Source organism: Stegostoma tigrinum, chromosome 15 (genome assembly GCF_030684315.1).
Source record: "Stegostoma tigrinum isolate sSteTig4 chromosome 15, sSteTig4.hap1, whole genome shotgun sequence".
NCBI lineage: Eukaryota > Metazoa > Chordata > Chondrichthyes > Orectolobiformes > Stegostomatidae > Stegostoma > Stegostoma tigrinum.
In genome coordinates this window covers 43067174-43088842 of record NC_081368.1, presented here as the reverse complement: position 1 = coordinate 43088842, position 21669 = coordinate 43067174, and the positions used below count along the sequence as shown (strand labels likewise).

The 21669-nt window shown below is 41.2% G+C and overlaps 1 protein-coding gene across 3 annotated transcripts in view; it reads right to left on the bottom strand.

The window, feature by feature from the left end:
* Nucleotides 1-1322: 1322 nt before the first annotated feature.
* arhgap36 (Rho GTPase activating protein 36) overlaps nt 1323-21669 on the bottom strand; it is a 187212-nt gene continuing 166865 nt past the window's right edge. For all 3 annotated transcript variants that reach the window (XM_048544034.2, XM_048544035.2, XM_048544036.2), the window contains 3 exons: nt 13855-13952; nt 13084-13328; nt 1323-3832 (listed from right to left, as the gene is read on the bottom strand). In XM_048544034.2, the coding sequence (XP_048399991.2) occupies nt 3189-3832; nt 13084-13328; nt 13855-13952 (987 nt within the window). In that variant the 3' untranslated portion in view covers nt 1323-3188. The remainder of the gene's footprint in view (nt 3833-13083; nt 13329-13854; nt 13953-21669) is intronic.

Below are 21669 nucleotides of genomic sequence, written 5' to 3'. Positions count from 1 at the left end.
AGAATCAGTAATGCATTAAAGCCTATAGTATGTTGTAGACTCTATACTCATACAGGGCATCAAACCAACTGTTCTTCTTGACCACTGTCTAGAAGGGAAATCTTTGGGGCTGGGGCTTGAGGATGTTGAAGACTGACCCCAGCACTGGGGGAGGGACTATCCGTTTGGGTCAGTTAATGGTATATCTTGGGCCAAGTTACCAGTTAAGGTAGAGAAGCCTGTGACCAGGCCTGGGATTTAGGCAAAAGGTATCTTTGGCCTGTGAAAATCAGACCTGGTTAGCCCACTGAATTCTGTATGAACCATAAACTGAGTAACCCGACAACTCCTGCTTTGGATTAGCTGCTGAGAAGCCCAAAGTTTATCAGAGATACTGGGAACTGCAGATGCTGGAGAATCCGGGATAACAAAGTGTAGAGCTGGATGAACGCAGCAGGCCAAGCAGCATCTTAGGAGCACAAAAGCCGACATTTTGGGCCTAAGGCCCTTCATCCCGAAACGTCAGCTTTTGTGCTCCTAAGATGCTGCTTGGCCTGCTGTGTTCATCCAGCTTTACACTTTGTTAGCCCAAAGTTTATGCTTTCTGTTGACCACTATTAAATGTAAGTGGTGATGCAAATCATGTTGTCAGGTAATAATTTTGAAATGTTAGTTATGCCCTCGCAAGGCTTTGCAAAAGTCTCATGTGTACATTGGTTTATGAACTTCAAAAGTTTAAACAGATGGGATTAGTGCCTTCTTATCAATTCTTAACATTTTAAACTGTCTCTTTGCCGTCCATTAGGGAAGGGTTTTATGGTTAAATTTAAGACCATCTTTGTTTTACAATGTAAACTTTATAAAATTATAATAATCTTTAATCATTTCACTAGCTTCAACCTGTGCAGACTAAGATATTGTTAAACAGCTGGGTTTTATAATGGCTTTAAATGTCCCTTTTGTTCTGTTAAGTTAATGTTCTGAAAAGTGGAATAGTGAGGTCATACTACAGACTTCCACTCAGATAAGCCCACATAATCTGCAGGCAAGTGAGAGCATGTGAGTGACTGTCAACTTTCTGCCAGCCATGGAGAAACAGAGAGAAGCTGGTACGTGCTAACGACCAAGCTTGATGTCGGTAGATAATGAAATGTGAGGCTGGATGAACACAGCAGGCCCAGCAGCATCTTGGGAGCACAAAAGCTGACGTTTCGGGCCTAGACCCTTCATCAGCTCTCTGATGAAGGGTCTAGGCCCGAAACGTCAGCTTTTTGAGCTCCCAAGATGCTGCTGGGCCTGCTGTGTTCATCCAGCCTCACATTTCATTATCTTGGATTCTCCAGCATCTGCAGTTCCCATTATCTCTGATAATGTTTAATACACACTGATTTTAGTTTGCAGATTATAATGTAATTCTTAGAATATAGCATTTTATCCTTCAGTTTATTTGTGTTAGTCACGGGGACATTGATCCCTTTGTAAAAGATTTTGATATCTGTAGGGATCTTAAGAGAATCAAGCTCTATGCAGCCTCAAGATAGTTGTACACACGCACATGGAGAAAACATGCTTAGCTAAATAAAACCTGTATGAAGCAGAACTGCTATTGTATAACTTTCAGTGAGTGTCAAAGTTTGCCATGCCCTCCCCCTATACCCAACAACCATGTGCTTTCAGCTGAACTACAGGAAATAATTATGTCAGCAAATTCCAGTGGATATTTCCTCTGAATTCATAATTCTGACTATTAACTGAGCTGACACAATCCATTTCTTATTTGAAGCTGAAATGATGATTTAATTTACCACAATATTCTGATATACAAAGCCCTTGCCATTAGTAATGCAGCAATATTGAAGCAATGAAAATTTTGAAAATCACAGTCTACATAACAAGGAAATTATCATGTTTCTGGTGCAAACAAAAGCACTGGACTAAATCTTTACAATAACAGGTAGTACATAAACGTGATTTGAACACAAATAACACGTAAAAAATTCTTATTTGGATCCAAAAAGAATCATTGCACTTTATAATGCAATTGAATATTCTAAACAATTAGAGGAATGTCCAGGATGAACACATCTGGGAAGATTTTAATTTCAAATACTTGAAAATAAAGATGAGCATTTGTTGTATATTTAGCTTGTGCTTTTTGCTTACCAACATGAGAAATATTAAAGCTATGACTTTGCAAGCAACCATCTTCAGGATGAATTAATCCCCAGTGACATTTCCATTTCACATTGCAGTGTTTCTGCTCAACAAAATTAGCTCTGTATTAGGGACAGCCTGTGTTCAAATACCCAATAGCAACTAGATTGATCCCTGCCTAAGATTATTCAAAAGAGGACATGTACATCAAGCAAAGAGGAAACACTCATCTGATCATTTGTGTTGGATTCAAACACATAGCGGAAAAGGTAGTGTTTAATCCTCCAATTCTTAGGTTATATCAGTCCAACACAAGGAGGAAAACCAAGTTCAGGTCCGAGACGGCTTTCAGGAATGGAATGCTCCCTTATCACGAACCAGTCTATAAACACGAAGAAAAGCAGTACCCATCCACAAAACTAACTAATGCAAAATGACTTAATATGTTTTATAAACATTCAGAAGTTTGAGCTCAATGCAGTAGCTTTAAGAAAGGCAGAATTCTGGGATCTTGCTTCTTTGCTTCAAAGAGTTGAGAATTTTTTGCAAAACCTGTCCGCAGGACGTTGCAATAAATAAACTAGTGCAGTCCATGATAGAAGATTGTACAATGCATGGAAAGAGCGGAGTTCAGGGGTTAAATTGTCTTTTCTGTATCTGTGTTGTCATTCCTACAATCCAACAAGGCCTGAACATTCCTTTAAATGTTAATAATTCATGGACTTAATACAAGAAACAAGACAGACTGAGAAAGGTCCTCACTCATTTTTAAATAAAGCACAAGTGCATAAACATGTAGAGATTTCAGTTTTGCTAAACTTAACATCAACACAGAGACAACTGCCAGGGGCAACAAGAAGGGGCAATTAAACAACAATATCTGTAGTATTTACTAATGGGGAAATAATAGCAAAATTTGAGATTAATAAGTCAGACAAGACCTACACAAATGTGTAAAACCTAACAACGAACATGAAATAATGGAGTCGAAATTATTCCCAGAAGTGCTAAAGCAACTTCTTTTTGGAGGTGTTCAATGAACAGGAAACTGAAAATTATACAGCAGTTTCACGAAGAGAATTTTTTTTCTGCTCATCTTTGAACTTACAATGCTGAAGTTGCTGTTGTCTCTGTGTTTTGGTTGGAGAACAAGCTTCACTGTCTCTTCTCACCCACACTTTAGCTCCCATTTCCTTCCTACTTTTCTCATTTTGTAGGGCCTCACATGACTTAGATGCCTCGGGAAAGAAGCTGGATACAGTAGACAGAGTTTTTCTCAAATGGTCATTGCTAGATGGGCTAGCAAATTCACTGCACTTAAAGTCCCTGTCTGTTTTAGCAGCACATGAATGCAAGCTAGGACTTCCATATTTTGAATAAAGATCTGAACGTACTCTTCGCAGTTTAGTTGTTGTGTTTGTATTCTTCATCACTTCCTCAGTGCTGCCTGTGAGGAATCGAGTGCAATTAAGACTTGTGAGCATATGATGACTGTTGCAGGGTGTTTGGGAACTAGTTGCTAAGGACAGGTCAGGAGACTTGCTCAGTGGAACTGAAGTTGGGTTTTGTGTCCTGAACTCTACATCTTGCACAAATCCTTTTGAAGGTTCCAAAAGAAGTGTCGTTGCAAGGTTCTCATGTGAATGAGATGCTCTCCGTTGACCAATAGACCATTTCCCACCAGTCTCTTCAAATGAATCTAAAATAATTTTAAGACAGGATGAAAAGCAAAGCCAATAACTTCCTGTTAACATTGTTAAATTCAAAAACTAACTCTCCTCATTAATAAGCTGTTAATGCACTGTGATTTTCTAAAGAAAATAGCTGCAACATCTTCTGTTTTTTCTAATGGGTGCATGCTCTCCAGTTATAAGATCAGATTTGTCGCGAGTGCAGGAAAGAGTCGCTTTTAATTTTTTGATAATAAGACCGTCTAGTACCTGTAATACAGATTTTTCACCACTAGATAGGGCTGAGAATTAAATAATGTAAGTAATTATATGTTGAATCACACATGTTGTGATCCTAACCCGTATTTTGGAACAGTGTTTTAAAACTTTATAGTCGTTTGCACGTTAACCGAATGATCTTGAAATTGTGCACTACTACATTAACTAACAGCTACCTGTACTTTAGGGTTTTTTTTCACATATTTTCAATCAACCCATTCTTTCACACCTCTGGAGTATGTGAGACTTGAACCAAGTCCTCTGAACTAGAGATGGGGCAGTGCCACAATACCATAAGACCGCCGTAGTGTTTTATTAGGAGCCTGGTTGGTGACCAGGTAAAAGCTTTTAAGATTGCTGTAGGGTAGACATAGAGAATCTGTTTCCAACTGAAGGAAAAGATCACAACGTAAGCCTATAAATATATCATAGCTACAGATTAATTTGATAGAGATTCGGTAAAGGCCATGAGGAATGCTGGTTTACATGCATTTACTGTTTTCAGTTTTTTGACTGTAAACTCATACACATTGAGAGAGCCCATTGGAACAAATAAAAATCAGTCATAATTAACTATGAAATGCAAATAGAAGACATTTGGCCAGATTGTTGGTTCCCAAACAGTTCTGAATACGGGTTGTGAAATACTGAACTTACTTTTCTTTGCAGAAAAAAAACACCTCCTTGTGCCTTCCTGACCTTGCACCATGTTTGTGTGGCCTGTTGGTGGGGTTGGAAAGGTCTTGGGCCAAATTTTCACCAAGGCTAAAGAAAATCTGTGTACTCGCATGACTCGCAACATGAATTTCCAGCCTTCATGTGACTTTCAAATATTTGAGTTCACAGTGTATCTTGAGTAACAAAGGATGTATGAGGAATATTGGTACAGGGTGATCTTGTAGAAGTCCCAACTCAGCCTCCAAATTAATAATCCAACACTTAACATTGTTTAAAAACATCTATACGTCGTTCCTCATCTCCCCATTCTATCCCATGCAACCCCACGCTCCTCTAGCAGCGGGGGAGGTTGTAATCTTTTATAGGCCATCTGAGCTGATCAAAAAAAGTCCTGAACCTGGAATTTTCTATTACGAGCATGTACATTTTAGTTGTTCTTGGATCAACGAGACTACCTTCTGAACTGAGACTTTTGAAGTGCAGCCAAGCATTCACAATGGAGTTGCTGACATAGCCAATGATCCCAACTGAACTGACAGCAATTTCTGTTTCCATTCCAAAACAGTGTGCCCATCAGCCATTGGAGGGTGAACAGATACACAGAAGCAAGTTTTCTTTTTTAAAAGAAAGACAGACTCAGACCTGCCAATCTATTTAGAGTATTAAAAATGACAACAGATGATATTTCGGTTGACTTTTTAGTTTTAGTACATTTATGCTAATTCCTTCATCTGAAAACTCCGAGAATAAACAAATAAATAATACTGTTAATGCAAATGTGAATTTACCTTTTCAAAACTGCTCCCTGTGAGGAATTAATGAATCAAAACACATTTACATTTTAAAAAGTCATTTTACAGTGAAGTGTGAACGTAGGAAAATATTTTACACATAGCTTTCAGAATGTCCCTGACTTAAACAAGCTTTCTATTCTCCCCATGAACATCTAAACCTGCTATGCTCTTATTGGGATTTTATAGCCCTGTACCACCAGACAAAAGTAGTGCACAGAAGGGAAGCTACTTTATGTTCACCGTTTAAAATGAGAAATCTAACCTCAGTAGGGGCAAGTATGTATATTTTTCACACTAGGCATTCTTGACTGGCAAGAAGAGCTACAGGAAACTGACCAGGGCTCAGGAATGCAGATGAACACTTGATTTCCACTGAAATAATTCAAAGTGTGGCCATTGACACAGGTAAAATTTCAATCCCATTGATTAAAAAAAATGTGCATATACACCTCTTTCGAAGTCCCAGTCCCTGTTGTGAGGAAGCTAGAAAAAATGCATGTCCTTTTGGGAGCAATTTTCATGGGTTTCTGTTGGCTTTGTAGGCCCTAAAAGGACCTAAGTTTCCTCCTTAGAGCATATTCGGTCCCAGGGGAAAGCCTGCTGAAGAATTGGGAACGTTCTGAAAGGAAAGTCTAAAATTTTGACACTGTCAAATGACATTGAGCCTTTGTATTGTAATATAACTGTATTTTTCTTGTGATTCATCATGGGTGTCTGGCTGTGCACAGATAAATAATTCTTGCATTGTTAAGCATTGTGTAATTGCTGCTGTGCATTACAATTCTTTTTCCATTTATCATGATGCATTAAAAATTTAAAATGAAAGCCCAGTTGGCCTGTGATTTAAATAAACTGGCAGGTCTGGTTGTTTAAAAAAAATGCTGTTTTTGAAAGTTGTACGGAAATTTCTGTACTTGCTTCTCTCCATCGATTTGCAGACACTCAGTTTTAAAATTGAAAATGAAATATTAATCTGTTCTCTGTTTCAAGAACGGTAGCTGGAAACTTTTGGTATGGCAGCTATTGCTACCAAAAGTGCTTGATGCAATTTCAAAAACTGCTAAACAGTATCAGATGGGCAGGTGGCATTCTGTTTTCTTGTTCATTCAAGTGCCTGTTGGGTTTTTAAATGGATTATTTTATTTTGGAGTAGGTTTTATTTCAACTATCAATAATAGTGAGTTGGACTTGTAGGTTTTACAAAATCAGTAGAGATTTTTTTTCCCTCAAATGATTTTAAAATAATTCCAAATGTTTTTGCACAGCTTGAGGACTGCATATAATGGAGGCTACTTTGAAACAAAGAGATAACATGGCCTTAGCAACGGCAATCTGAGTAGTACAGAATGGTACACAGGAAAGTGTGGTGATGTGAAAGAGAAAGGGATGGCATGGGCAACTTGAGGGCACATGGAGTGGTATGGGAATGAATGGGAGGTAAGGTTGAAGAGATCTATAAATGATGTTTGGAGAATTGAGACATCCTCTCTATCTGAATCCACATCCACACTTCTCATCCACTCAAGCATGACACCTTTGTGAAAAGACAAAAATCCAGGTGAAAGTTATAAGTGGGTTTGATATGCATTTTGAAGGGTAAAGAAGTATACAGGTCAAGGTCTTTTCAAGCTCACAGGAAAATCCAGCTCAATGATATAGTTGAACTAACAGTGGAAAGGCCATGAGAGAGAGATAATGGGAACTGCAGATCCTGGAGATTCCAAGATAATGAAATGTGAGGCTGGATGAACACAGCAGGCCAAGCAGCATCTCAGGAGCACAAAAGCTGACGTTTCGGGCCTAGACCCTTCATCAGAGAGGGGGATTGGGGGAGGGAACTGGAATAAATAGGGAGAGAGGGGGAGGCGGACCGAAGATGGAGAGTAAAGAAGATAGGTGGAGAGAGTGTAGGTGGGGAGGTAGGGAGGGGATAGGTCAGTCCAGGGAAGACGGACAGGTCAAGGAGGTGGGATGAGGTTAGTAGGTAGCTGGGGGTGCGGCTTGGGGTGGGAGGAAGGGATGGGTGAGAGGAAGAACCGGTTAGGGAGGCAGAGACAGGTTGGACTGGTTTTGGGATGCAGTGGGTGGGGGGGAAGAGCTGGGCTGGTTGTGTGGTGCAGTGGGGGGAGGGGATGAACTGGGCTGGTTTAGGGATGCAGTAGGGGAAGGGGGGATTTTGAAACTGGTGAAGTCCACATTGATACCATATGGCTGCAGGGTTCCCAGGCGGAATATGAGTTGCTGTTCCTGCAACCTTCGGGTGGCATCATTGTGGCAGTGCAGGAGGCCCATGATGGACATGTCATCAAGAGAATGGGAGGGGGAGTGGAAATGGTTTGCGACTGGGAGGTGCAGTTGTTTGTTGCGAACTGAGCGGAGGTGTTCTGCAAAGCGGTCCCCAAGCCTCCGCTTGGTTTCCCCAATGTAGAGGAAGCCGCACCGGGTACAGTGGATGCAGTATACCACATTGGGGGATGTGCAGGTGAACCTCTGCTTAATGTGGAATGTCATCTTGGGGCCTGGGATGGGGGTGAAGGAGGAGGTGTGGGGACAAGTGTAGCATTTCCTGCAGTTGCAGGGGAAGGTGCCGGGTGTGGCGGGGTTGGAGGGCAGTGTGGAGCGAACAAGGGAGTCACGGAGAGAGTGGTCTCTCCGGAAAGCAGACAGGGGAGGGGATGGAAAAATGTCTTGGGTGGTGGGGTCGGATTGTAAATGGCGGAAGTGTCGGAGGATAATGCATTGTATCCGGAGGTTGGTAGGGTGGTGTGTGAGAACGAGGGGGATCCTCATCCCACCTCCTTGACCTGTCCGTCTTCCCTGGACTGACCTATCCCCTCCCTACCTCCCCACCTACACTCTCTCCACCTATCTTCTTTACTCTCCATCTTCGGTCCGCCTCCCCCTCTCTCCCTATTTATTCCAGTTCCCTCCCCCCATCCCCCTCTCTGATGAAGGGTCTAGGCCCGAAACGTCAGCTTTTGTGCTCCTGAGATGCTGCTTGGCCTGCTGTGTTCATCCAGCCTCACATTTCATTACAGTGGAAAGGCCATCACTGGTCAGCGTAATTACTGTAAAATTACAAATCAGAATTTTGGATTGAGAGCATACTTGTCAGGCAGTCCTCATGAAAAATATCAAGAGAGAGCAGCCACCTTCTTTCCAGTACCAATGACAAATGCCTTGCAGCATCGAATTGCAAGAATCAAAGTGCATCAGTAAACTATCACAGAATTGAGCAAGATTGTTTCACGCATAGAACCCTCACCGAGGATTTCCAGATTCGACCAGGCCTTTTGCAGAATCTGGCATCCAGATGTTACACACAGTGCTTCCAACAGGAATCATTTAAATATATGACCATTTGTTAGATGTTACACAGTCCTTCATCCAGAACAGTGAATGAGAATGTCAAAAGTCTTTGTACAATGTACTGCAGTTGTGTAGAACAGCTAATGATATAGGAAATGCTGCCTGTTTGCTGCTAATGCTGGGTTGAGCTAATTTACTTAGTCAATCTAGAAAAGTGGCTTTATTAACAAGGCAGTTTAAGATCATTTGTTTACATGTGGGGCATGCACAATATCAGCAAGGTACTATTTATTGCCTACTCCTCAGTCAGTGATGGGTCTTTATGTTGAACTTCTGAAGTGCCTGTGGTGATACCATCACAACACTGGTATAAGCTAGGTACTTCCATAATATTAATTTAGCAACAATGAAAAAAAATGATGGTGCATTACGAGTCATCTGATGTCAGGACTTTGTTGCTTCCCTCACTACCTGACACAGGCCCAGTGTGACCATTGTGACATTCAGCCTCTTGTAAATTTGGAGCAATGGTTCCTGACTGCAGAGGAAAGCACAGCTCATTCACAAGCTTTCTAATAATACAGAAGCAGTGAACGGATGAAGAGAAATTATGGCAGGATAGTGTCAGATGCAATCCGTGTTCGTATCGGACTTGATCCTACATAGCAGATATGGTTGTCATGGATGAAAATGAGACCAAGGAGGAAACCACGAATAGGTTTTGAAGGGATTCCAGAGTAATCCAGTGGAAGGAAACACCTACGTTGGAAATTCTCTGGATCACAATGGAATAATGTCATTCCATTTATTGTGTTTTTGCATCAATTCCAGAAAAGACAAGCAGTATAATTTTAAGACTGTCAGGTGACCTCATGGCATAAGACATGCCAATTATAAAGGACGCATCTGCAATCATAATAGCCTGCTCACACTTATTGTGCCCTTGCTACTTATAGTCAGTAACACAGACCTGAGATTTTGAGTCAGTCTGAGCTCTCACAGTGGTGTAAATAATTAGTATTGTTAATAAACCTCAAAATTTCTGTTTCAATGAGGTCCCTATCTTTGTGGTATATGTTACAAGGGTATATAGGGAATGCTCTGACCATATCATGCTGGCAGTGGTATTTTACCCTGAAATAACAATGTTACTTGGGTAGATAATGTAGGAAATACTTGGTAGAAGAATGGTGGGGCAACCATGTTAAGAGCTGCGAAGAGGCTAAAGAGGATTATGATGTACCGTAATAACTGTGTAATGAGAAATGAGATATTTAGTAATTGTGTGTATTATAACACTTATCATAAGAATATTAGTCGAGAGAAGGATTTAATTTATTTTGTTCACTTGTCATTCTTGCTTCAAATCTTTGAACAATATCCTCCAATGCTTTGAATGTGGATATGCCACTCGAGTCTATGATAATTACTACCATTGAAAAAGTGAGGTAGATATTTGGATGCTCACATATTTAGTCAGTGGCATGATGGGCTCCATACCTGCACCTGAATGACAAAGCCTCCTTTCTTGTTGAGCTGGTGTGTGCCAACAACTGTTTGGAGGAGTATAAACCAGCATTCCAAAGACCCTCAGGTAAATAAATGCTGGTGGAGGCATTTTGCTGGGGGATTGAGTTTGAAGAAATAGAGGCTATAGACAAACTGATTGCAATATGAATATCTAATGGCCTGGATGTCCATCTCACATGCTGGAATTGAACAACAACTTTTTTTTCCCAAGCTTACTTCCTGGCAGAAAGGTTTGATTACTTCCTGCACCAAGAAAAAGATGCTTTGTAGCCCAGCTTGCAGGCTAGTGACTTTTGGGATCAAAGAGAAATTAGGATATTACCCTAAAAGTGGGAGAAAAGAACAGTATTCTGTTTTTATTGGGCTGTTGACAATTTCTGTTGTGTGATTAAACAAACAACTCAGATTTCCATGGTGATGCTTTAGCATTTGATCTGTAGGTCACATTCTGTGATGCTAAGATAGTTTATTTAACCCACTGCCTGTGGCAAATCATCAGAAGTCATCCAAATGCTCATCAGGATACAAAGTATGTTACAAAAACTTTTTTCATTTGTATGAACAGTTGCAAATTTATTTGCTTCTCAGGCTTGACTCATGGTCTGCCCAACACACTCTGAATTCTCACATGATGACAGCCTTAATCACCACTGATTGGAGAGGCGATAGCCTAGTGATGTTATCACTGGATTGTTAATCCAGAGATCCAGATAATGTTCTGGGGATCTGGGTTCAAATCCCACCACGGCAGATGATGGAATTTGAATTCACTAAATATCTGGCATTAAGAATCTAATGATGACCATGAACCCATTGTTGAAAAAACCCATCTGGTTCACTAATGTTCTTCAGGGAAGGAAACTACCATCCTTACCTGGTCTGGCCTACATGTGACTCCAGACCCACAGCAATATTGTTGACACTCAACTGCCCTCTGGGCAATTAGAGATGGGCAATATATGCTGCCGAGCCAGCAACACACTCATCCCATGAATGAATAAAGGAAAAAAAAGGATTTCTCACTTCAGTGCCTCATTTATAGTTATGAACAGGGAGGCTGTGCACAAACTTTCCCACAGTAGAGTTGGCTGGAGCAGGAGCTGTTCTGCTCAAAAAAATTCTCATGTTCTCCAAACCCATCATAAGGGGAGGGCAGTAAATTTAGCTCTGGTTTACACTGCTGACTATCTGACAACAGGGCAGTTTATGGAGATGTACAAAACATTTAGGGAATGAAAGAGAAGTTGGGTTTCTGCTATATGAGAGTCGTGCAAGAATATCAAAAGAGATGTCCAGATGTACTAGTGGGGCTTCTTGATTATCACAACATCGGGTTGATATGAGGACAGCTTGAGATATACGAGCAGTGGGAGTAGATTTTCTGGGACTGGGACTAATGGCTGTGGTTTGAATACATGTACTGAGACTTTCTTTTGCCATTGTTTTAAACTAATTTCATAAATTATTGGCACTAAAGGTAAAGTTGCCATAGTCCCAGTGGACCATACAGCTGCTGTCTCTTTAGAGAGAGTGGACTGGTGGTGGCTTAACCTGAGGATCATCACACCACAGGCAAACGGCAAGGTTGAGAAGGTAGGACCTTCGTGGAAACCACAGCTACTACAGGAATTGAACCCATGCTTTTGATGCCACTCTGGATTGCTAACCAATTGACCAATCAACTGAGACAACTGACCTCACAAAGTGTACTGAATGATGATGTTTGAATATCGGACTGTTGGGAGAGGGTTTCAAAATCTGGAAACAACATGAAGGTGTGGGACACGGGTAGGTTTATAGCTGCAGGTAAGATAGAGATATTGAGGGTTATTCTCTAATGTTTGCAGGACTTCAAAAATTTGGGGCTGGGTTCTTTAGTCTGACAATGCTAGGATTGTGAACTGTCGCTTCACTGGGAAGGATGGAAACCAGAGAGTGGTAGGACTAAAGATGAAGAGGTACAGAATGTGACAGATTGGTGGAAGTGCTAAGGAGCTGCAGTGGGAAGGAAGATATGGGTGCTCAGTGAAGAGAAGAATCAACCAATAGGGAAAAGGGCTTACTGCTTGAGGGTGGGAGAGATGACAAAGAGAAATAGTATATAGGGTAGTGATTGGGGAAAACAGATGAGCACCTTGGCAAGGACTGTGATAGATAGAACATGGGTTTATGGAAAGTTAAAGGTATTTAGGACAGTGAAAGTAGGCTGAAAAAAAATTACCCTTAGAATGAATTGGACAATAATTTGTCTACACTGTCAGTGAAGAGCAACCAGCAGTTCTGCCCATGTCTTATACAGGCCTTTTTATACATATGATGGGAAACATTTCTCAGGATGCTCTCCCCACAACCACAAATTTATACACTGGTTCTCTTTCTTATTCCTCTTACACTACAGTGGGTATCCTGCAGAATGGCTCCAAATTCCCACTTTCCGGCAGTGAAATTTAGCTTCATGTGACACAGGTTTTACCAGACAACATCTATATCTGCTACAAAGTTTTATCCAACATGATGCGTCAGGATTGTGGTGACAGAGGAGTGGGATAAGATTTAAATACCTATGAAATCTCCTTGGAGAAACATCATGACCAGTGCTTTTACTCTGATCTGAGGTTTTGTTTTGCCATTGTCTTAGACTAACTTTATAAATTATTTTCCATTTCAATGTAATGAACCCGATGTGTTACCTTTCAGAGATTCGGTAGAAAAGGCCTTTCCGTGGTTTCCAAAGAATGACAGTGCTTCAGATACTTTAAACAATTTTGAACCTGAGCTCATATCCTTCTCATCTGTCACAGATGGGCCTTCACAGAAGCTGGGTAAAATGTTTGTTGGAGTGTGGTCGCCACTTACAGAGCTGCAGGAGTCGCAAATAGACTTTGAGCAGTGGTGTTCTGCCATACCAAATCTCTCACTTTCTTCATCAGAACCCCTGTTCAAAAATGAAGGAATGTTGTATTATTCAAGGGAAAGCATGTTCAACCACTCCATTCATGCCAGAAAGCAAACCATCTGCTTTTCCAATCACTTTTTTTATTCAAAAGCTCCCCATTTAAAACTCCTCTGTCCTTTCACCGACATGGTACCTATTTTTCTTTACACATCAAAGTTCCGTGATTTCTGTGATATTTCTAATTGAATAGCTAGCTAATATCAAAAAGGGTCAGGGCAGAATCAAAAAATATTTGAAGATTTAATAACTGTTGGCCTCAACGATTGATTGTGGGTATAGATTTTTAAGATAAGTAACGGGGTTACAAAACATTCAGGAATAGAAATGCAATGCTGCCTCAGAACGTTTGACTATTAGAGGCCATGGCAGATAATTATAGGTGTGAATACATCTGCTAATCTGTCGTATCATACTCTGGTAAAACGCCTTTGATCAAATGGCTCTCCCTGCTTTCCAGTTATTTAAAATAAAGGAATAGTTATTTCATTCTGTTCACATTACTTACAAATGGCATTTCAGCTTTCTACGTAGGAGATAGTGAACAACATCATTGTCCGTTTGCATCAAACTCATTAGCACTTCATGCTGAAACTCTGGAGCAACCTGGATAAAGTGACCATTGAAAACAATAATGCATTAGAAAAATATAACTATAATGTTTTATTAGTAAAGATACAGAGAATAACGGAAGCCTACAGCCAATTACAGACTAGGAGGTAATAAAGCAATTTCATGTTACATATTAAATAATAGACACAGGAAGTGATTGACAAACTGCAGTTGACTAGCAGGATTTGACTGGTATATGTGTAGCATAATTCATACTTGAATGCGAGGAACATGCTGGAATCAAATCAGTGGTTAAAATTATATTTGTTAAGGATTCATAAGTAAGCTCAATCACCTCACAGCTTATATGGGCTGTAATGTAATTTGTGCAACTGGGGTATTATCCATTGGATGGTGAACAATTGGGAGCTCTGTCTCACTTCTCTGTGTTCTATTTAATTTAAAGCGGACAATTGATTGGGCAGCCTTGGGCCTCCTGCCTAATGAAATCCGCAGTTAGGCAGAAATCCCACCCCTGCGAGCTGCTGGCCAAGCAGAGTCTTGCTCTGCTGGAAATAGTGGCCACCACTGATAGAAAACGTTGAATATAGGAGAAGGAGCCGGCTATTTGGCCTTTTGAGTCTGTCGCACATTCATTATGATCATGGCTAATCATCCAAAAACTGTCTTCTCTCCGCTATCTGCATTCCCCCACCATCAGGAACGTCCTTCATGCATCAATCCTGGCTAATCCTGTTAGAGTTTTATCAGTTTCTATGGATCACCCCTCATGCTGCTGAACTCCAGCAAATGTAATGCCATGTTGCTCAAACTCTCTTCATATGTCAGTCCTGTTATATAGGAATCAATCTGGTAAACATTTACTGCACTCCCTGTATTGCAAGAACATCCCATCCTTCGATATGGAGACTGAAACAGCACACAATATTCCAGGTGTGGTCTCATCAAGGCCCTGTATAATTTCAGCAAGATATCATTGTTCTAGTTCTTGAATCCACTCAGTATGAAGGCTAACATACCACTTGTCTTCATTACTGCTTGCTGCATCTATCTGTTTAACTCCAGTGGCTGGTGTACAAGAACACCAGATCTTGATGCACATTCCACTGTTTCAATTTAGAGCCCGATAATAATTGGCCTTCCTTGTTTTTTTTGCTGAACTGGATAACTTCCTATTCATCCATACTACTTTGCATCTGCCATTTCATTACTTCAAAGTCGGCCGACAAACGGAGCCTGTCATGGATTACTTGAGGTGAGAGTGGCAGCACTGGAATTGTACAGAGAAACTGTTTGTTTGTCAATGGATGGGGATGGGAGAGAGAAGTCAGAATCAAGAGCGGGCTGCTTCCTGCACGGCCCTACCTTTTGCTGATGTCAGCTATAACACCTTGCACCAAATTGCTACAAACAAGAAACACCTCACCACCAGCTCAACCACACACTGTAGGCCAATGGCAAATCTGCCAGGGTTTGCTGGGCAATCTCCCCCAGTTGCCACTGGTTAAACTCCTTAAGCATCCATGCAAAAGGCCTCAATTTGCCCTCCTTTCCATGTGTTACATAAAATCAAAAAGAAATGTAATTGTTTTTTTAAAAGCATGAAAATTTTGTAAACAATTTGCAAAGTTAAAATCTAACATTACCCCAAGAAAGAAATTAACATCAGCTTCATTTCTTTTGTTCATATCAGTTTGGTCTATAATGATTAACTTATGGCATGATTCTGATACAAAGCAAGAATGAATTCCCGAACAGTTAATTTCAAATCACAGAAACAAAGAAGAATTGAAAATAGGAGAAGGCCTAAGCTATGTTGTCCACCAGGTCTGCTCCTCCTTTCAGCATAGTCATGGCTTATCCTTTATCTCAACACCAATGTCATGCCAACACCTGTGCTCCTTGACACTTTTTAACCTCAAACTAGTTCTTTAATTAACATCTCTTTTTTTTTCAGATTTGTGGGATGTGGGTGACACTGCCTGAGCCAGCATTTATTGTCCATCACTAGTTGCCATTGAGAAGGTCATATTGACCTGTCAGACATGTTATTGATTGGTGGACAAAAAAATCTTGGTAATGATGTGGGACTGTTTGGCTTCAGTCAGTTGCTTTCTTGGGCTGCAATCCACTTGCTGGAGGTACACCCACAATGCTTTTAATGAGGGTGTGCCAGGATTTTGAATGAGTGACACTGAAGGAGCAGTGATGTATTTTAAAGACAAGACGATGAAAGGCCTGGTGTGGAACTGGCAGATGGTGCTCCCTTGTTAGTGACTTGGTCTCCACAGCCTTCTGTGGTGGTGAGTTCCACTGTGAAGACCCAGCTGCTCGTTTCCATTCAAAATGTGTTTCTTGCCAGCTTGACGTGGGACAGAAAATTGTCAAAGATAAGGTTTTATCCTTTTTTAAAAATCATATTTATTCCATAACAACAAATATAATTTAGTTAGCTCCTTTTAATTTCCTAATGTGTCCCAAGGCAATTTGTAGTTGTGTGGTAGTGAATAATAGGGAATGCAGCCAGAAGAACATTGGAATACTCCAATCTAGAGGTAATGAAGGATGAGGATTTCAGTAACAAATAACCCATGGCTAGGCTGGAGTCAGACATGTTATTGATTGGTGGACAAAAAAATCTTCGTAATGATGTGGGACTGTTTGGCTTCAGTCAGTTGCAAGGAGATGGATTAAGTTCATGGCTAGGGATTGAAGTATGTAGCTTGGACTGAAGACAACGTTTCAATCTCCTCAACAGTGGGTTGAAGGAAATTTTAATGAGAGTTTCAGCAGCAATTACAGTGAATGAGGCAGAAATGGACGATGACATAGAAGTGAAATTGGATGAGGGTCTTGATGATGATGAGGAGGAGGATACTTGGTCAGATCTCTGCTGAAATATTGCTCCTCACTTTCAATTGTAATGACCCAAAAATTGATTCCATCAATGACATCTGGTCCATACTCCCCTAGTTTCTGTTTCTTCCCAGTTAAAACAAGTGAGAAGTCAGGCATCAGATTTTATATAAACCTGTGAAATTAAAATGCTCTGGACTTCATTTCTAGAATTACAGATGAGTTTCTGATGCATCTATTGGATCCTGAGTACACCACCTAACCAATGTACCATTTCAAAGACTACTTACATTTACCTTCATTAAATTGCTAACTTTTATCCTTACCTCAGTCCATCTGCTGTTAAAATGCTCATTTGTGCCTTTCCCACGTGTACTTAGCCATTCTCATTAACTCCTGACAGGCCCTTTCTCTCCTGCCTTTTCAAAAATTAACTCATCCGGAATACTGCCAGTGGTTTAAAAAGAGTTCAAAGTACTGCAGAAACTAGAAGCAAGAACAAAACTTGATGGGAAAAGCTCAGCAGGTTTCGCAGTGCCTGTGGAAAAAATCCAACTCCACTCCATAACGTTTTCTGCCCCATTCGCTGTAATTGCTGCTGAAAATCTCAATAACGTTTCCTGGGTCTCTTTTTTAACACCACCTCCTTTGTCCTGCCATGTAATTATGGTTGACTGTCACTATGATATTTAGATTTTTTCCCCCTGTTAAAGTTACTATATCAGTGGGCAAATTTTTATTTTAAAATTTATAGCATGATACTGGTATCATAATGGGATCCTGAGGAATTTTATTGATTTATTCACATGGGTGTGGAAGACACACACTCATACTGATGATCTTGGATGTCCATCCGGAGCAAAAATCTATTTTTCTACTGTAGACTACGATTCATATCTGCATTTTCCTGGTCTGTATGCTTCAGTGCGATGCCAAATATTGTGTTAGCCCATTGAGACATTAGTAAAGCTGACACTTGGTGCTTTGTGTTTCATTACTCTGAAAAGGCTGGAAAGAGTTACAATAAATTATGTTGATCCCTCCAGATGTTGGAAATATTTTTCCATTTCCCGTATGAAAACAGAAGTAACAGATGAAGATAAAACAACTGAGGGAAATGTTTGTGATAATGCCGGAATTTCTGTGTAAACACTAGGAGGAAAATCTTGGCAATGGTATATCACGTAGCAATGAAAGACACATTGTGACATTCAGATGAATGAAATTGAAGAACCAACATTGGACTATATGGGAACCTTATACCCCTCCAGGGCTTTGCAATCCAGAACAGCCTGCTTCTTTAGTATTTTCTATATATAGGCTGAGAAAAAAACTTCCTCTCTGCTTTGATGAAATTGCTGATTTTGGCTAGAATACAGTTGCAGCCAAGATCTCACCCAATTGTCAATTCTCCATGTCAGAAATGCGTGTGAGGGTTCTCATATGTTCCTGGCATCAGAGAGAAGAGACTGTGTCACTTCATCAGTTTGTGGCAGAGCATGATCTGATTGGTGTAATCAGAGGTCATCAGAGATATACCATACATCCCCAGTGGGATTGCCCTTTCAAGAGAAAAGTTACTCGTGCAAAGAGAATAATCTGATGTTGCTAGTGAACATCTTCAAAAGGGCAAATTTATCCTGAAGATTGAAATGCATTTCCCATTAAGGGTCTTGGCCAATATCCAACAATTCAATAGATGAACAGTGTAGAGGACTTTGCTACAAGGCCGTGTCAATGGCATACATCACATATCACTCCCTCTTCCTGGGGCAATGGAGAAGGGGCTATAGTTTAGCCTAATGAGACAGAAATCCATCAGTGAACCAGGTTTTCCCCTGCTGCATTTGTGTGTGGTGAGTGGGAGGATGCGGGCAGTGGACTCCTGGCCGGAGTAGGAGGATGGGAAATCAAAGTCAGGTGTGGTATTTGTCATCACTCTCATCTTCGTGCATCCTCAGTCTGATTCCAGACAGAATCAGAGAGATGACTACAAGATATAGGAGCAGAACTAGGCTATTTGACCCATCGAGTCTGCACCATAGTCCTATCATGACTGATATGTTTGTCATCCCTATTCTCCTGCCTTTTCCTATTAACATTTATTTCCCCTCATTAAACAAGAACCTAGCTAACTATGTGTTAAACACATTCAAACATTTATAGCTACAGAAGGCTGTGGGGGCTGAGTTCTACAGATTCACCACCTTCTGACTGAAGAAAATCTTCTTTATCTCAGTTCGAAACAGTTGTCCCTTCGCTCTGGTCCTAGTCTCATCTACCAGTGGAAGCATCTTCTTTATGTCCACTCTATCCAGCTGTAATCACTCTAAGTTTCAAAGAGATCTTCAACCCCGTCCTTCTACACTCCATTGAACCAGGTTCACAGATCAAGATTCCTCAACAACTCCTCAAATGACCAAACCTTCATTCCCAGGGTCATTCTTATTAATATCCTGTGCAAGGCCAGCGCATCCTTCCTTGAGTGAAAGACCAAAACTGCTATCAATATTCCAAATGTAGTCCGACCAGAGCCTTATACAGCTTCTACTGTCTGCTTCTCCACCTCTACTTATGTATTCTAGCCCTCTTAAATGCAATGGTAGTATTCATTTCACCTTGCAAACTGTCAACTGAACCTACATGTTAACCTGAGAGAATCCTGAGCTCGAATTCCCAAGACCCATTGTGCTTCAGATTTCTGGACCTGTTCCTCGTTTAGAAAATAATCTATGCATCTATTTTTCCTTTCAAAGTGCATAACCCCATACTTTGCCACTTTGTATTTTATCTGTTCCTTCTCCACCCGCTCTCTCGCGTGTCAAGTCCTTCTGCGGTTTCCTTGCTTCCTTAGCAACAATGCTGTTAGTTCCTTCATTGTGATCATTAATGCACAACATAAATAGTGTGGGCCCAACACTGACTTCTGTAGAATTCTACTAGTCACCAGCTGCCATCCTGATAAAGATCCTTTTATCCCCATTTTTTGTATTTTTTTGCTAGTTGGCCAATCCTCTATCCAGGGCAATAATTTACCTGTAAAACCAATGGGCTCATATTCTGTTTAGTGGTAGGAATCCTTTATTTTTGAGACAGATGGCATTCCTTGTGAGCAGAATTGCGAGTCCCACATTGAATGGTACCAAGATGAAGAACATCTTGAAATGGCTTGCAAAAGATCCTGAAGAGGTAGGGTGAGGCTCCAGTTTTTGTGATCCACATTGGTACCAACAACATAGCAAAGAAATCCTGTTTGGGGAATGTCAGGAGTTACAAACAAAAATTTGGGGGAGAAAAAATAGGGCCTCAAAGGTTCTAATCCTTGAATTAATACCTGAGCCACATACAAATTGACAAAGCCATAAGATTGGGGCAGTAAGCATGTGGATAAAAGATTTGTGCAGGAACTGGCATCAGTAGTAGACCAAATGGAACTGTACCATCCGGACAAGTTCCACCTGAACTGGTCTGGGACTAGGATCCCAGTGGAAAGGCTAAACAGAGTGGTCACAAGGACTCTAATAACCTCTCCTGAGCTCACCCCCACTTTAAACTAAAATAGTTTAAGCTTCCAGAACAGGAATCAAAGATAATAAAATGTGAGGCTGGATGAACACAGCAGGCCCAGCAGCATCTCAGGAGCACAAAAGCTGACGTTTCAGGCCTAGATCCTTCATCAGAGAGGGGGATGGGGTGAGGGTTCTGGAATAAATAGGGAGAGAGGGGGAGGCGGACAGAAGATGGAGAGAAAAGAAGATAGGTGGAGAGGAGAGTATAGGTGGGGAGATAGGGAGGAGATAGGTCAGTCCAGGGAAGACGGACAGGTCAAGGAGGTGGGATGAGGTTAGTAGGTAGGACATGGATGTGTGGCTTGGGGTGGGAGGAAGGGATGGGTGAGAGGAAGAACAGGTTAGGGAGGCAGAGACAGGTTGGACTGGTTTTGGGATGCAGTGGGTGGAGGTGAAGAGCTGGGCTGGTTGTGTGGTGCAGTGGGGGGAGGGGACGAACTGGGCTTGTTTTTGGATGTGGTGGGGGAAGGGGAGATTTTGAAGCTGGTGAAGTCCACATTGATACCATTGGGCTGCAGGGTTCCCAAGCAGAATATGAGTTGCTGTTCCTGCAACCTTCGGGTGGCATCATTGTGGCACTGCAGGAGGCCATGATGGATATGTCATCTAAAGAATGGGAGGGGGACTGGAAATGGTTTGTGACTGAGATGTGCAGTTGTTTATTGCGAACCAAGCGGAGGTGTTCTGCAAAGTGGCCCCCAAGCCTCCGCTTGTTTTCCCCAATGTAGAGGAAGCCACACCGGGTACAATGGATGGAGTATACCACATTGGCAGATGTGCAGGTGAACCTCTGCTTAATATGGAACGTCATCTTGGGACCTGGGATAGGGGTGAGGGAGGAGTTGTAGGAACAGTAATCAGTTAGTGTGTATGGAAAGGGTCAAGAGTCTAGCTTCAGGTATAGATGATAAGGGGATAATGAGGAAAAGGGGAATGAGGGTGTTACACTTAAATGCATGCGATATATGAGAAAAGATAAATGAGCTAGTAGTTCAGATTGAAATTGTTGAGTACAATATTGTGGGCATCACAAGAGAATTGGCTGCTCGGACATTAGGGCTAAGAACTAAATATCCTATCAAAAGGATGGGTAGAGGGAGCGGGATTGCCTTGTTTAGTAAGAAATGAAATTAAATCAATAGCAAGAAATGATACAGGGTAGAATTGAGGAACCAGAGAGGAAAACAGAACCTGATGGGAGTTCTGTACAGCCCCCCTAGCAGCTGTCAGGATGTCGGGCAGAGAATAAATCAGTCTGTGGAGGCCAAGTCATTGAGTGCATTTAAGACGGAGATAGATCCACGATTAGCAAGGATTATAGAGAG